Source organism: Rattus norvegicus, chromosome 8, assembly GCF_021556685.1.
Source record: "Rattus norvegicus strain SHRSP/BbbUtx chromosome 8, alternate assembly SHRSP_T2T, whole genome shotgun sequence".
Taxonomy (NCBI): domain Eukaryota; kingdom Metazoa; phylum Chordata; class Mammalia; order Rodentia; family Muridae; genus Rattus; species Rattus norvegicus.
This window is the reverse complement of record NC_141541.1, coordinates 88,294,414-88,311,930: the sequence shown is the minus strand read 5'-3', so window position 1 is coordinate 88,311,930 and position 17,517 is coordinate 88,294,414. Positions and strand designations below refer to the sequence as shown.

The window sequence follows — 17,517 nt, the reverse complement described above, 5'->3', positions numbered from 1 at the left end:
ACCCCATATGGGAAAATCATCTTAATCTCCCCCTTTCCTACCAGTCCAAATATATCCAGCATTTGAATTGTATATTTGGGAGAACTTCAGTGAGGTGGTTTCCTATTTGTAATCAACTGGTCCCTTGTTGGTTTGTCCCCTAAGAGAACAATGAGAAGCCTGACCTTTTACTTTTATTTGTTTGCTTTTCTTTTTTCTGTATTGCCAGGGATCAAACTTAGGACCTGGCATATGCTAGGCTTCTCTACCACTGACCTGTGTCCTTAGTCTAGGCTTAGGATTTTTCTTTAATGTTAAGATTTCAAATTCATCTTTGAAGTACAGATGCTAAACATAGACCAAATTAATGTGTCTTCCCCCTCAACCACGAATAGTTCTTGTGGTTCAGATGATGGGGACATTATATTATTTCCAGCAATTAAAGACTATATTAAAACCTCTGCTTTGTACATATGCATTGCTACTCTCTGTGCATCTATGTAAGCCATGTTGGTGATGCATACTTAAAGAACATTGCATGTTCTAGGTTGTCCTCTCGTCTATCTGGATGGCTACACATCACCAGGTAAGATATTTATGTAGCCTTTGGCTAATTTATTTCAAGATATTCACAACAACGTAACTGTAATGTACTCATTTAATATTTTCTTCTTTGATGTCAAGGCTTTAAGATGCTTGAAGCTTACAACCTGACAGAAAAGAACTTTGCTTCTGTCCAAGGAGTCTCTTTGGAATCAGGGTCTTTCCCCAGCTATTCAGCCTACAGGCTTCAGAAGAATGCCTTTATCAATCAGCCCACAGCGTAAGTGTGACACGTGTGAAAAGGGGGCTCCTCTATTCTTAGAGTAGACAAGATGCTCTTAGACTTGCTGAGGATTGCCTAAACCTTGGAACTTAAGAATTGCCATAAGACTCCTTATGTACAACCTAAATTTGCTTTCTTAAACACAGCTTGATTATCTTCCTAGGATTACGTAGCAGTGTGAACGTCAAACACTGACATCCATGTCTTGCTATTTCCTCCATCCAAGTCTCTCAGTCTGGTCACGGCCTGGTGGATGGTGGCTACCACACTATTGAGATGCAGGCTAGGGTTTTCGTTTACTTCCTTCTTCTAAGGGAGGCCATTTACACAGGAAGGCAGTTTATTATTGTGAACATTTCACCCCTGTGGTGTCGAAGAGCAGGGTGGAGTAAGTGAGAGATGAGAGCAGACGTTCTAGCTCATGTTTCAGACCTCAGAAAACAAGGGCTGCAGAAGTTACGCTTGCCCATGGTCAGACAGGCTGAGGGTAGTTTTTATTGGCTGATACCTTAGCAGTCTGTTGGGTAGCACCAGATGTATTTTATTTCATGAAAGTTTGCACCTGGGCATGATAACAAAAATTGATGTTTTTTATTCATTAAAATGAAAAACTTTTTATGTTGAAAAATGAGTGTTTGGCAATTCCAGGGGAGAAAGGAGAAGAAGAAACAAATTGCCCGGAAAGTTAGGAGAGGGTCAGAAAATAATGTCTGAAATTTGAAATGCGCTGAGAATGCCAATGGAAAGTTAATTCTAAAACCAAAGCTAATTTGTTGTAAGGAGGAGTCCATAGTATGGTTTGACCCATTAAAAATTCCTACACCTTTTATGCTTACTTACAGTGGTTCAGAACGCTAGGTTTTCCAGTGGGCAGCATTACTCAATATTTATTTTTGGGGCTGGGGATTTAGCTCAGTGGTAGAGCGCTTACCTAGGAAGCACAAGGCCCTGGGTTCGGTCCCCAGCTCCAAAAGAAAGAACCAAAAAAAAAATATTTATTTTTCAGTCACCTCAAGATTTTAAATGATGGCAGCCTCTTGTCTCTACAGAAGTCATAAGTTGTGACTAGAAGGAGAGAAGGGTAAATGCAATTAGATTTTTGTTGTTTTACTGAGGAAGGAGAAAAATAGGCTAAATGAGAGCGATGGGGATGATATAGGAAAAGAAAACCAGTATTTTTAACTTGGGACATTAAAAGACAGCTCGTAACCACATGAAAGGCATCAAGTCAGCTTATGCCCTGGGGAGCAAGGGCGCATCACACCGAGCATGTTAGAGATACGGCATCAGGACCTCCACAGATGTCCTGTTCCATTTTCCCAGGAGTTCTCTCCAGGCCTTTGTCCTACCTCCAGGGAGAAAGTGTCCTGTAGTGTCATACAGAAACACATTAACTCTCCTTCAAACATCCTCGCAGAACGGCAGTTCACACAGTGCTAGAGGGACACCAGTGACGGAAGTATTTGTCTCATGGCGTTAGAGCCAGAACTCATTTTCTTCTAGTTGAATCACATCTCTATTTTGTCTCTAATTGTTTGCATATGTACATGGCCTAAACATTTACAATGGTCCTCTTTTGGGGGAGTATGTGAGCCTTGAGGTGCTCTACTTGATTTGTGGGAGGAATTTAGAGGTGTAGGAAGTACTGTGAGGTAAGAGAGAAACGACAACTTTAAGCCATTTTATTTACACTGTCATACCCCTGCCGCTGGAAATTAAGTATGTTTTGTAAGACCCCATCTCTTTATATTATATCTATAGTTATAGTGTTTCTTCCTTTAAAATTAGTCCTTCCATGCATTTAGAAAAAGGAGTTATGGATAGGGAGATAAAGACTATTTGAAAGTTTTTCTTGTAACTTGACCCAATCACAAGCAATCGATTTGTATTTATTTCTTTAATGTGTTTCATAAGATTTTCTCCTGCTATGAGGTTTGATGGACTATAATTAGGTACTAACACTACCAATGATATTCTTGTGTAAAAGTTCAAAACAGTCTCTGGTGAATAATCTCACTTATTGTTTATTTTGTTTGATCCAACAGAGAACTCCATCCGAATGGACTCCCCCCTTCATATACGATTATATTATTGTTTAGACTTCTCCCAGAAACTCCTAGTGACCCCTTTGCAATTTGGCAAATTACAGACAGAGACTACAGACCACAAGTTGGAGTGATTGCAGATCGTAAGGAACTTTATTTTATTTAAAGGCATATGTATAGCTTTGATGATTTTTTTATATCTTAAGAAATCTTCTGAATGTATGTATAAATGCATATGTATATATTTATGTTTGTTTACTTGGTACATGTTTTAAGTTGAAACTTATTAGAATAGGATGCCAACAAATATTCCAATGCCATCTTATTACAATTGAAATAATTCTATTGCTTTTTCCATTTATTTAGTTTTAAAAGTTAACTTATGCATTCTTTGACAATTGTATGCATTGATTCTTTGTTCTGTTCACCTCCATCATCCCCTTTTCTTTTCTGCTTGAAACCCTTGTTCTCCCTGCAAAGCCCCCTTACTTTTTTGTCTCTTCTGGCAAAGCACTGAGTTTAATTGGGGGGGGGGCGGTGCATCCATGAGCATGAGTAGGAAGTTATTGATTGGCTCTGGGAAACTTTTTAGTGGCTACACCACTGAAGAAAATGACACCTTCTTCCTCAACCAAACATTAATTGGTGGCATTAAGAGTTGGTCATGGCGAGGTAGGGCCTCATGAGTTCTCCTCCATTCACGTTGAAATGATAATGGACTCAGGATCCCAATCTTGTGCAGTCACTGTGTGTGCAAACACAACCATAGTGACAGCAACGGTGCAATTGTCGTGACATATTTAGAAGACATTTGTTTGTGTAGCACATCCCTCTATACCATTGCTCTTACGTTGTTTTGCCCTTCTACTTCAGTGTTCCCTGAGTCTTGCAAGGAGTGATGCAGATGTTTTGGTGAGGGCTGAACACTGCGGCATCATCTCTTATTCTTGGTACTTTAGCTAGTTCTGAGTCTCAACGTTAACTTCTGCCTGCACCCATAAGAAGCTCCTCTGACAAAGACCGAATGCAGCACCAAGTGTGGCTATGAACATAGTATTCAGAGGTTGTGTGATAGCATGTCTACTTATCAAAGAATAGAAGTAGGTCCTCCTCTGACTCTGGCCTATGGCCTCCTCAGCTCTGGGATCCTTACCAGTTATATGGATCCAGGCCTGAGATCTTTCCTATGTTGTAATTGTGTCACCATTGTACCAGTGGGCACATCTCTGGCAGATACTGAACTTCGTTTTTTTCAATTTCTCCAACAAGAACTATTTGTATATTTTGAATAAAAGTATACCGTGCATATAATTTAACAACAATCTTATCTTGATTGCAGCTTCTAGCAAGACACTGTCTTTCTTTAATAAGGATACAAGAGGCGAGGTACAGACTGTTACATTTGATGCAGATGAAGCGAAGACCTTGTTTTATGGAAGCTTTCATAAGGTAAAAATGTAAGATTATCTGAGTCTTATTCTTAGAGTAAGAATATGAATTAAAAACCCAAACTTAATCTTAATTGTGTTTAAGCTAAATTAGAATTCTAGCTATGTCTTTTACAAATACACTTTTATTTTAAATAATTGGCTTAATCCAAAGGATAAAATTTGAATAAAACAGTAATGCCATTAGCATTTTTATATATTTTCACCGTATCTTTTGAAGTTCGAATCAATACTTAGACATGTATTTGTATTTATAGATTTACATATATAATGAAACTTGCTTGTTTTTCTGCTTGCCATTTTTTCAAATTTAAGATATATTGATGTTTATGCGTATGTGTGTTTGTCTGGGTAACTTTATGCTGTGTGTGTGAGGCTGCATATGCAGCCCTGAGGAGGGTGTTAGATCTCTCTGGAACAGGAGTTACAGGCAGCTTTGTGCTACCTGACCTGGAAGCTGGGAACTAAAGTCCCCTGGAAGAGCAGCAAGTGCAGTTAACCTTTGAACCACCTCTCTAGCCACTCTGCCTACTACTTTATTGTAAACATTTCTGTCATTTATTTTAACAAACTTAATTTAATAGATTACATTTTAATTGGTCATATTATCATTTTATAGAGAACAAACATTTTATTTTATGCCCTTGCCTATTAAAAAGCTACAGGCATGCAAGCAAACTGTACAATAAACATTTTTAAGTCCAAAAATGAATAATAACTGGTGAAATAATTAAAGTAAATGTGTAATAGATTATTACATGAGCACAAAGTCTAAAGATACCATTCTCTTAATGCAGAGTTTTCTAAATAATCATATTGAAGCTCTAAGATATATTTAAGATGGTTTCTCATTCTTGGAGATCTTGAGTTTTTGTCAGTGTCTAGAGGATTTTGAAACTTTCAGGTTTCCAAGGGCAATCAATTGACAAAGGACAGTAATGTGACAGGATATATAGAAACAAAAGCAAGGATCTAGTTTAGGAATACACTTTTTAATGCTGTTTTTCATGGTACATTGTGCTAACAGGAATACCAATTATTAAATTGATCATATATAATTTTCCTCTGTATGGCTTGGTAAAAGACAAGCTACACACACGAAAATACACCTTTCTAGTTCAGTCTGATCCCCAAGTGACACTGAAGAGCCTTTCTCTTGGTTGCACAGGTCAATGCAGACTATTCCCTGCTTAATGCTCTTGGGCAAGCTTCATTTCTTTTTCCTGCATTTTCCAGTCCATGAGTTAGATTTCCTCTTTCCCATCCATATGTAAAAATTACTAGTTCTTTGAGAATTTCTCTTTTCTTTTTAACGAAAATAGACTTTTCTCATACACTTTTTTTCTGATTACAGTTTCTTGTTCCCCTACTCCTCCCAGTTCCTCCCCTCTGGACCAATACCCTTTCTTTTTTTTGTTGTTGTTGTTGATAACAAAAAAAAACATCTAAGAGATACTAAGAAAAATAGAATAAAAACCAAACAAATTAGAATATGACAAAAGAACAAAACAAAAGAGCCAAAGAAAAAGCACAAGAAATGCATATAGATGTATACACACACACACACACACACACACACAGAGAGAGAGAGAGAGAGATTTCATAAAAACCCCAAATTGCAAGCCATAATATATATACAATGGATCTAAAAGTAGAAAAAAACAAACCGAAACCAAAAACCAAAAACCGAAACAAAACAAAACCCCCAAACCTCTTACTTAACATATGGGACAAAGAACCTCTAAAGATGCCATTGAGTTCATTTTCTGTTGCTGAGCTTGGGGTACCCTTCTGTTGCTGTTACCCTTACAACTAGTTTGTTTCCCTAGTAAGACTCTCGGATACAACTGAGTTTCTTTTCATGTGACTATCACTTGGAGATAGTTTCTGGGTTAGGAATGGTTATGTGCGTTCACTTTTCCTTTCATCCCTAGGAGTCCCTCTAATGCACAATGATACAAACTGTGTACGTGCTACAACACTATTTGTGAGTTCTTACGCGTGTGAGCCCTACTGTATCTAGAAGACCTTGATTCTTTGGTGTATTCCCTCTGGCTATAACTCTTTCTGCCTCCTCTTCCACAGAGTTCCTTGAGCCCTGAGGGGAGTGATTTGATGGAGACATTGCTGTGAGGGTTGACTGTTATAAGGTCACTTACTCTGAGTATAATGTCTGACTGTGGGTCTCTGTGTGCTCTCATCTGCTGTTGAGGAAGCTTGCTCTGATAAGGAAGGCACAGATCTATGAGTATAGCAGAATGTTGTTGGGGGTCATTTTATTGCTACATTACTTTAGCAGAACAGTGGTATTTTGTTTTCTTTTAGGTCCCTGGGCTATCTAGTCTTAGGTTCTTGGTCATCCAAGCAGTGTTAGGTATGGGTTCTGTCTCATGGAATGGCCTTAACCCAATGAGATGTTGGTTGGTTACTTCAAAAAACGTTGTGCCACTATTGTACCAATCTATCTTGTACCAGGTCCAGCTACATCATTATTATTATTTAGGGATTGAAGCTAGGTTGGATTTTACTTTTCTCCTCTGGTAGTGTGTAGAGTACCACAAGAACTTTTCCACAGAAGTGAAGGCACTAGGCTGGTACCAGCTTGGTTCATGTTCAATCAATTAGGTAGGTGTTGTCTTCAGCAATATGACCTTGTCAGTTGTGGAGAATCACCAATATTCTTGACAATAGCCTGATTTGTTCGGGGGTTCCCATGGGACATCCTTGGCCAACAATTTGATTAGATATAACTCATTCCCACTACTGGACACTTTATTTGGTGATAAGAGATATTTTCCTTATTATTTGATGTGCCATTTTGATAGACTTCATGTATGTATAAGAAGCTTCCACTGTGTTAGGTTTCCACATGAGCCTTCAAATGTCCCTTTGTTTAAGCTTTTTCTCCCCATATTCCCTCCCTCATCCCTTTCTTTGCTTCTGTTTAATCGTCTCATTTAGCCCTTTTCTATCCATCCACAATAAAAACGGGAGTTACAGATGCTTAATGAGGTTGGAGAAGGGCTTTCCTAGTCTGGCTTAAAGAGACAAGAGACTTGCTTATGGACATGACAGCAGTAACAACACAGCCATAGAGGAAACAAAAAGTTCCCAAGTGCTGTAGCAGAGTATATCTTGCTTAAAAATTTGCAGATTTTGATGTAATGCAATAGATAAGCTCCTCCTTGGGAAAGCAAATTCTAGTTTGGGAATGTAATTGGTTTTGACTCATCCTTATCTAGTACATGTTGATTTTGGCAAAGTTCTTAGAAACAACCTTGGCTCATTGATAAAGCTATTAAAATTACATTTGAGTAGCCAGCTGAGAAGGATGAATTTATTTTTTTCATAGTCACTGAAGATGCTAAGAATCTAATCTGAACAACTTGTAAACATTTTGTAGCTATTTAAAAATCCTCAACTTTCATAGAATCCTCCATTTTAAGCCAAAAGAGTAGTACTTTGAGAGATCTCTACTGATAATAATTAATTATTGGAAATGAAGCTAAGTTTTTCTTGGCATTACCTTCCTGTACTGTTTGTTTTCTCAGAGAAGTGTTCATATTTTTCATATTTCTTTCTTCACACTGGCTCTCTCTTTCTCCAAATTCTCTATGTTCACCCTTTTTTGTCTTTTTTTATTGATAATATTTTGTTTGAAAATTCTATATATATTAAATTTCATATGATATTGCATATAATATGTATATATACACACCTATGTAGATCACATATATACATATAATATGAAATTTAGTATATATGAAAAAAATATATTCTGGTTACCTTCCCCCACCCTCCTTAATGTCTTTCTGAGAGCACCCCTGTTTTTCAACCTCTTTCCCATATTTACTAACTTTTGCCTAGTTTAGTGCTCATCAGGGTTTAATTTGGGCCATTTGTAAGACCCTAAGTTTAGAACTAACCATCATCTACTTTGCCAGTAGATCAACAGTAAGTGAAGGTGCTGTGATCGTCTTTCTCCTTCATAGTTGACTGTTAGGAGGGCCTTACACCTTTGGGCCCAGCACCAGCGGACATAGCTGTTGTGAGTGCAGGGTTGCCATGACCATGTCCTCTTTAGCTTTTGTAGCTCTGTCCCTTATCTCCTGGGTCTTACATTCTTTCTGCATCTTCTTTGCATGGTGTTCTCTGGGTCCTCAACCATCCTTTGTTCTCAGCACCTTGTGCACATTCACCGTCATGCGCTTCAAAGAGAAACTTTTTTGATTAAGTCGCAGAGTAGTCTTTGTCTGTGGTAGGCTGCACCAGACCATATAGAACTTTATTTTCTTCATACTTTATTGTTTCAATTTTCTTTCTTTTTCCCACTGAATATATATTATTATATTATATTTTATTTATTTTATGCATCTGATTATTTACCTGCGTGTATGTGTACTACATGCATGGAAGGCATTCAAAGAGTCCAGAAAAGGGTGTCGGATCCAATTGAACTAGAATTACAGGTGGGAGTTGGCTATCATTTGGGTGCCAGGAACTGAAATCAGGTCCTTCAGAAAAGCAGCAAATATTCTTAATAATTGAGCTCTCTCTTCAGTAACACTTCCTGCCCAATTATATAACTTTATCCATAAGGACATGTGGCTGACTGACATATAAATTTTCTGAGTTTTCTTCTTTGACAATTTCATATCTGTATAGAATGCATTTGGGATACTCTTACCTCTTACTCTTTTTTTCTTCTTCCCACTCCCATTGGTCTACCTTTCTCATACTCATGCCTTTGCATTTTGTCTGGAGATGTTGAGTTAAACCAGAGCTGTTTGTGTGACCATAAGTTTCAATGTATTCTCTGTGGCTTTAAGTACTCACATGTAGTATATATTGAAGACAATCATTTCCCTATCCCCAAACCTACTAGTAGCCAGTAGCTTTGAAGCAGGGTAGGCTCTGGTCCTGTGAGTCCTCTCCATCTATGTTTGACTGATGATAGGCCAAGTCTTCTCCAGGCCCAGTGCAGACAACCATAATCCTGAATTCAAGGATCAAGAATCCATGCTGAAATGTAATTTGCATATGTTTAAAATGCAGTAAGAAGAATGAGGAAATTAGAATGAAATATATTCTTAGGATGTGCTGATTTATGGTTCACAGTGAAAGACATACAAATTAAATTTGTTTCGATTTGGAAATAACTCTTTTGAACATTTGTCTGTGTGGTCGTTCATAAGAACCAATAATTTTTTTTATTATTTATTAGATACTAAATATCCTAGAAATGCTTATGTGATCTTCTTGAGATCAGTGTTAGTTGTTTATCTCACGGATGTTGAAACTTTATTTTTAGTAAGCTATGAATCACTTGTATATAAAAACATGTAATTCCTATTTATCACAGATGTTATGAACCAGTCCTTTTGTGGTGACTCCTTGTAGGAAAAATATTTAGATTTAAAATAAACCATTAGAAATTTTTCCCATTCTACCTGCTTCAGAGCAGTTACAAATATTTCAGCTTTTTAAAAATCTGTCAAAATTTTCACAGTAATTATCAAATTCTTGCTAAAGTGTTTGTTTTGGGATACTGGGGTCCATGAGTCTAAGTATGAAGTGAACACATTCCCGCAGTCATTCTCTTCCTTGCTTCAATACAAGTCCTTTGCTAATTTTCTGTACCAATAGATTTCCTATTGTCTCTATCTTCAATAGTAGATTCAATACAATTAACACGTAGTCCTTTCCTTAAATGAATCTTGAGTTTTATTGATTTCCAGGTTTGATTATAGATGATGTGCTAGCTCTTACTATGTTAGAGAGCTGTAAGATACACAGCGAAGGGACGGGAATGAATGAATCAGAATCGACCTCTGTGGAAGATCTCTACACCTCCTTTGTATTGAACGAAATATATTAGTGGTTTATTAACGTCTGTTTAGATCATTCTTTTACACTTCTCAAAATTCTGTTGTACACTGCATCATCTCTGCTGTGTCTCAGTGAGAGTACACAGTAGGAAAATATGAAATTACACCCATGTCCATAGGTGACAGACTCTGAAATGCCTTGAGTGCCTAGTACAGTTTCATATGATGTCATTGATTTTGAAACATAGGTTCTTGGATTTTTTAACCCAAGATTCTTGGATTAGGATAAAATGGTTTAGGAACTAATTTATAGGAATGCATTTGGCAGTGGGGAGGGAGGTTAGGGAGAAACTGGGAGGAGTAGAGGAAGGGGAAACTGCAGCCTTGATGTATTGTATGAGAGAAGAATAACTATAAAAGAAAGAATTTATAACAATTTATAAAGAATTGGTGTAGAGTAATGCAGCTTACTTTTCTGAGCGAAATTTTATAATGAAAATTAATTATCTTTTTAGGTCCATATTGTAGTGACCTCAAAGAGTGTTAAGATTTATATTGACTGCTATGAAATTGTAGAAAAAGACATCAAAGAAGCTGGAAATATAACAACTGATGGCTATGAAATTCTTGGAAAACTTCTTAAAGGAGAGAGGAAATCAGCCACAGTAAGTAACGCATGTGATGTTTTGATGTTTAGTGCCTTATGGTAAGATTGACATGATGTTTTCTAAATCAGTGAATAGTATTTGCTTTTTTAAATTCCTCAGTGAGTTATAAGCTGTCACACTTGTTAGTCAGTTTGAAAGTGTGGAAAATTATACTCAGCCCACCTGGTGTCTGGGGGGCTCATCAGTGGTTACATAACTGAAGAAGTTGTCTTCTGTTCCCTGAAAATTTATCAGTAGCTAAATGGGGAGAGGCAGGGCCTAGTGAATCTTGCTGATCCCTGACTGATGTGCAGGCCAGTTGCAAACAGTCATAGTCATGGTAAAATGTCTGCATTGGCTGTGTACGACTCAGAAGACCTTTCTTAGCTCTTATCCCTGTCTTCCAGGTATCACATTCCTTCTACTCTCTCTTCTGCAATTTTTCCTGGGCCATGGAGGAGGCCATAGAAAGAGGCCCCAGTGGGTGTGGCATAAATGTCCCGCTCAGGACTGAGCACTCACCATCATGTTTTCTCAGAGCCTTCGGCAGCTGTGTATCTCTGCATTCACTGCCGTTTGTTGCAAAGAGAAACTTCTCTGATTAAGGCTGGGGATAGTATTTGTCTATAAATATTTAGAAGGCAGATTAAGACCACGATAACTTAAATGTCTATATTAAGCTCACCCCTAGGGCCTAAGACCTCCTCAGTCATGGATTTTTGACTGGGTTTACAATTTGAATTCCCTCTGTGGAGCAGAGTATTGTCATTTGTAGAGTGATAGCAGGGTAAGATGTCAATGTCTTTTCTCCCCCAATAGCCTGTATGGTACCTTTTGGCTTCAGGAGGGAAGAGACCATCAGAATTTTCAAAGAATGGCTGTGTTTCTAAAAAGATGGAGGCATATGCTTCACTGAATAGCTCAGTTGAGGGCCTTAAAACTTATTAGTTTATTCCTAGATTTATAATTTCTAAAGCAAATATCATCAATCACAGAATCAGGTGGCAGTTTCTTTAATGTTACATTTCTACAAAGAAATGCTTTAAAAGATTGATTTAAATGTGGACAGTATTCAAATTAATCTAAAGAAAGAAACTAATGTTTTTAAATACCTCAATCAAACATTTCTTTTCAGCAAGTGAATCAGGAGAAGGAGCTCGTCAGAGGCAGTTCCCATTACTGTCTCTTTTAGACATACAGTTTTACTGATTTTCCTCACCATTGGAAGCATCACAATGCTCTCAAGGGTGTAAGCTCTTGAGAGAATCTGCCTGAAATAGGCAGGATTAAAATGTTTAAACCCTTTTACATGCAAAAGGAAGGGGGATGGGATGGGGGAGGTTTGTGGAAGGGAGACTGGGAAGGGGGATAACTTTTGAGGTGTAAACGAAAAAGATGATTAATAAATAAAAAAATGTTTCAACCGTCTTCCTGTGTGCTTAGCTGATGTTACTGTTGGTTATTTGCAGTTCCAAATCCAGAGCTTTGACATTATCTGCAGCCCAGTGTGGACCAGTAGAGACAGATGCTGTGATATTCCCTCTCGGGTAAGAAAGCCGAGCTCTGGCTTTAAATCCCCAAGACGGAACTCTTCTCATACAAATGGTCTGGGAGAGGAAATAGCACTCAACAGCTGCAGATTGGAGCCTAGGGACGTGCAATGTGTGTGTGCTCTTCAGTTACCACAGTTCATGCCAGGGCTCACGTGACCTTCTGCGCAAAGGATAGGAATGTACAAGACCATATCTGGAAATTCTCTCAACAACAGCCAGGAAAGTCATGCTGAGTCAATGTGTCTGATAAACTGACTTCTGCAGACCTCCCACTGCTTAGCAGCTTTTTACTAAATAAACTATCACTTTTCTGGATTACTAAGGGTCTTTTGATGGAAGGAATACATGCATACATACATACATGCATACATACATACATACATGCATACATACATGCATGCGTGCATGTGGTATGTATGTAATTATAAAGGCCAGTGTTGGTGATATGAAGCTTTTGGCAAGCACAGCTGCATACATCTGCCTCATAAATATATACTATTAAATATTTAGTGAACATTTATTATAAACCATCGACTCTTCAATATGACAGGGTTGGAACAGTAAAAAGTGAGTATCTGTGAAAGCCCGTGAGAGAAATTAAAAATTAGATGCATTGGCTTTCTTATGTGGACTTAGCCAAATACAAACTGGGAATATTGAAAAGATCTATTGAACTTATAAGCATAATCTTTGTTCTAATGCTTTCCTAACTGGGATATTTGTCAACCTCACACAGACATTTTTATTGCTATTATAGCACTTATACCATATTAAGTAATTAGTCATGATCTGAAGCATGTAGGATACATGCAAAAACTACAGTATTTTATACGAGTGACTTTCCTTAGGTGTTGGCACTTTCTGGAGGGCCTGGAACAAATACTCCTTAGATAACCTAAGTGTGACCTGGGTTATGTTGTAGAGCAGGGGCCCTGGAATGAAACCAGGTACAGGTAAAGGCATGGAGATGCCATCCACTTTCAGTGATAAGAGAGTTAAGCAGAGAACCCAGTGAAGCTAGGGAGCAAGCAATGTGGATGACACTCCAGCTATAACGGCCACCGTGTACTCTAGTTATCTGAGACACGTGACCTAGATGGGCAGTGCTGGGGCATAGTGAAAGTAGGAACATGGCCCACAGTGAGACACATAGGCTGGTTTACAGACAGGGAGAGTTGTTGAGACCATAGATATATAGCATTTTCTATAACAGGGAATAAAGAAAATTGGGCTCAATTACCAGGGCTCCTGCTAATCTTATTAATATTTCCTTGTTATGCATGGTTTGCTCAAGCATAGCACAAGGGAGCGGAGCAAATTCTAACCTTAGACCATTTATAAGCTATGATTAACCAGCAGTTACTTGTTCCAGTTGGGAAACAGATTCTCATGTGTGTAAATAGGGCTGGTGGGTGAGATGTCACCCTCTGAGTCTCACTGAGTTCATGTGCAAATAATCTTTTCAAATTTTCAGAGAGATGAAGCAAAATGCCCCGCCCTTCCGAATGCTTGCACATGCACACAGGACAGCGTTGGCCCTCCAGGTCCTCCAGGCCCTGCGGTAAGGAAACAGACATTCTCACCCTATCGTTTTGATTTGAAATTTGTTTTTGGAGGGGGATCTTTGGCGTGATCACCTGTTTGTCAGTATGGCGGCCATAAAATGCTTTTTATCCACTTGTGGTTTCGATGCTAGCGTTTCGGGAGCTGGCAAGATGAGTGAGTGGGTAAAGGTGCTTACTGCCAAACCGAATGACGTGTGTCTTACCTCTGACACCCACAAGGTAGATCGAAAGCGTTACCTCGTGCAAGTTGTCCTCTGGATTTCACACATGTGCCATGCACATGTGTCCCCCCCAATAAATAAATTAATCAATGTTATAACAATTTTACTTTTAAAAAAATAAGAGTTTTATTCTGGTGCTTGGACCATTTCTCTAGCCACTCAGGTATAATGACACTCAAGCCTTTCTCTCTTAAAGGCACAAGTTTGGGTTTCTGTCTGTAAATATAAGCACTTGTAAATGTATTATATTCCCTTACAGTTTCTTGTATAAATGGAATATACACGGTTTGGGAAGCTGGCCAAGAACAACTTACTTAGAACTTAGCACATATGCACCTTACATGGCAGACATGCCATGAACATAACACGTGAAGGTGACAACTCATGGTATAAGCACTGGGAGCAAGCACCCGGGTGTGGGGTGACCTGAGTGGTGAGACTACGACCCGATACTGTATGATGGGATGAGAGACCACGCAAATGTGAATGGAAACACTGAAGACAGCAGTTACGCTAGAGTACACTAGTCCATCAGCAGCAACTCTTTGGATTAGGGTTGATTTGTAATGCCTGACTTGAGCCGTACTGTGGAAAACAAGTGATTGCCCTAAATTCATTGGCTTTTTAAGAAAATTCTATAATCAACAATTTTTATTAATACAGGAGCTTCTCAAAGGTACTGAGAACACCAATCTTTGTTGTTATAGAAACGGTGGTTATAGAAAATACTTTGATTTTAGGTTAATTACAAAGCACTTTTTATGTATGGATTCAAAATGTCCCTGGAATTAGGATCATAAATCTGAGATGCACCTGGCATACAGCTTGGATCTGATAGAATTCTTTTCTAGTTTCGAGGTACCATTATCTGATGTCACTGTGGTATTTTTTGGCCTTATTTGTTGGTCCTTGAATTCTTGGTTTGTAAGTGCATGCTCTGAGGTCTTGAGACATTTGGGTATTTTCCTTGAAGAACATGATTTATATAATTATCAAATACATTTTTCCTTTTATTTAAGTGCTACGAATATAGCAAGAAACATAGAATGTGCGGTTTTCAAATTCTATTTTCCGGTGTGACTAGATGGTACAGATTTATTTCTTAGCTATGCTGGGGCTCAACCCAAGGCTTTGTACATGCAAGGCAAGTGTTTGCCACGAAGCTACATCCCAGCCGTGACATGATAGTTTTACTTTACTATTTTGCAAATATCTATGTAGGTATTGACCATTTAGGGAATGTATTCCTTTTTGAAACACTATTTTTATGTATTAATTTTTGTATTCCTTTATGCTCACACCAAAATGTGTTCTTTTTCTGTGTTTTAGGGAGGACCTGGTGCCAAAGGTCCCAGAGGTGAAAGAGGCATCAATGGGGCAGTTGTAAGTACATATTAGTACTCCAAATATCCACCGCTATGTTGAGATCTGGTTGGTTAAGTTCCCTTGGAGGTGGTATTTGACCTTGGGCCACTCACTGATGGTTTACTATACATTAAGCTACATCACTATTCTTGATTTCAGACATCATAAACCAGTAGTGTAGATTCTATATAGTGAAATTAGAACCCATGGGAATCTGTCAATATAGATAGAGCACATTTATATAATCTTTTTTTTTTTTTTTTACTTTAAAAAGGCAGCCTTTAACAGGACATTTTTATTGAAACGTAAGTTTTGTCAATTTAGGGCACATTGCACTTTTTGAAGGTGTCATAAAGGGAATGAAATGTTGTGGCCCCAACAGAGTTTTATAAATGCAGATATTTTAAAATGTTTACGAAGATTAGGCAATCATGCCTTCAGGCTATGATGAGAAGTTTCTTACCAGAGGGTATTATGTTATCCTCTTTCCCTCTCTCTTTTCCTCATATATTTTAGGGGCCCCCAGGTCCTCGTGGAGATACTGGGCCTCCAGGACCTCAGGGTCCTCCAGGCCCTCAGGGACCCAATGGACTCTCCATTCCAGGAGAACAGGTAAGCATAAAAGCTTTCTACAGTAAATGAAAATGTTGGGTTAACAATGTGTTGAAATGTAACCGTCTTTATTTTCTTCCTCGTTTTGTTGTGGCTCCCCTCAGCAGTGTTTAGGTATCAGGGTTTGAACCTAGAACCTCATGAATGCGATACAAGCTCTCTACTATTGAACTACACTCCCAATCCTCTATACGCTTCTTATTTTGAGACAAGGTTTTAAGCTCACACTGTGGTCAGTGCAGAACTTGAACTTGTGATTCTCCTGCCTCAGTCTCCCGAGTAGCTGGGTTGACAGCTCTGAGCCACTAGGACTGGTTTATGTGTAATATTTTCTACATTGTTCTAAGTGCAAATGTTTTCTAGAAGAATGAAGCTGGTGTCGTCTGATGAATATTATTTTAGATGTGTAAATGAGACATTCAATCAGTAACTAAAAAAAAAAGTCTATTTATTTGGTCTTTCAGAAACTTCTTGAAAGTAATGCCCATATCACTTTTGTTAAACATTCTTTCAAAGTAGATATATTGTCCCATAATTATATAGCAATATCATAACATTAAGTGGAAACTATAGAATGACATTTGCTGGATAGAAAGTGAGTTTTAATAAAAGGGGGAGGGGTCATTTATTTTCCCTTACAATAGACCTATGTGCTTATCTCTGAGTACCCATACTAGACCTATACAGTGATAAAAATTCATAAGTGACCCACTGCCTCCTTTTACACTTAATTTCCACAATACCTGAGAACTGTCTTCTCATTGCCCACTCTAGGGTCGCCAGGGAATGAAAGGTGATGCAGGAGAGCCAGGGCTTCCAGGCCGGACAGTGAGTTCTCCAAATTACCTTTTTTATCTGTAATGCTCTGTCTAAAACGTTGTCTTTTGAGTGTTGCAAATTTGTTTGAGAGGGGAGGTGGAGTTTGGTGGGTGAGGAGGAACAGGGAGGAACTGGAAGAAGAACAAAGCATTATCAGAATATATTATATAAAATTAATTAATTAAAAAGAAGTGAACCAAGATTAAGTAGTGAAGGGTGAGCTCATATGTGTGCTACTCTGTTCTTTGTATGTGCATGAATGTATGACTATATGAATGTGTGTGTGTACGCGTGCACGTGTGTGCGTGTGTGCTCTGTTCTTACTCTTCAAGTGTATAATGTTTAATTCTGATACTTTCTTGCCTGGCACTGTGTTTGGCCATAGTCTTCAGGCTTTTTTTTGGAGGGGAAGGGGTACTCAAACTTTGTTTGAAAACATTTTGAAGCATACTAAGAATCAGGTTTTTACACAAATAGTATATTATTGCACACTAATTATTTGCTCCCTTCTGTGTAGGGAACCCCAGGATTACCTGGCCCGCCAGGACCAATGGGGCCACCAGGAGACAGAGTAAGTTTTGTGCTGCAAATACATTTTAATTACAGAAT

At 38.3% G+C, this 17,517-nt stretch overlaps 1 protein-coding gene across 4 annotated transcripts in view; it reads left to right on the top strand.

The window, feature by feature from the left end:
• Positions 1-17,517, top strand: part of Col12a1 (collagen type XII alpha 1 chain) — a 117,783-nt gene that overhangs the window by 84,673 nt on the left and 15,593 nt on the right. For all 4 annotated transcript variants that reach the window (NM_013142.1, XM_087560602.1, XM_087560604.1 and 1 more), the window contains 11 exon segments: positions 527-565; positions 664-802; positions 2,851-2,993; positions 4,190-4,299; positions 10,642-10,791; positions 12,243-12,320; positions 13,801-13,887; positions 15,442-15,495; positions 15,994-16,089; positions 16,864-16,917; positions 17,426-17,479. In NM_013142.1, the coding sequence (NP_037274.1) occupies positions 527-565; positions 664-802; positions 2,851-2,993; positions 4,190-4,299; positions 10,642-10,791; positions 12,243-12,320; positions 13,801-13,887; positions 15,442-15,495; positions 15,994-16,089; positions 16,864-16,917; positions 17,426-17,479 (1,004 nt within the window).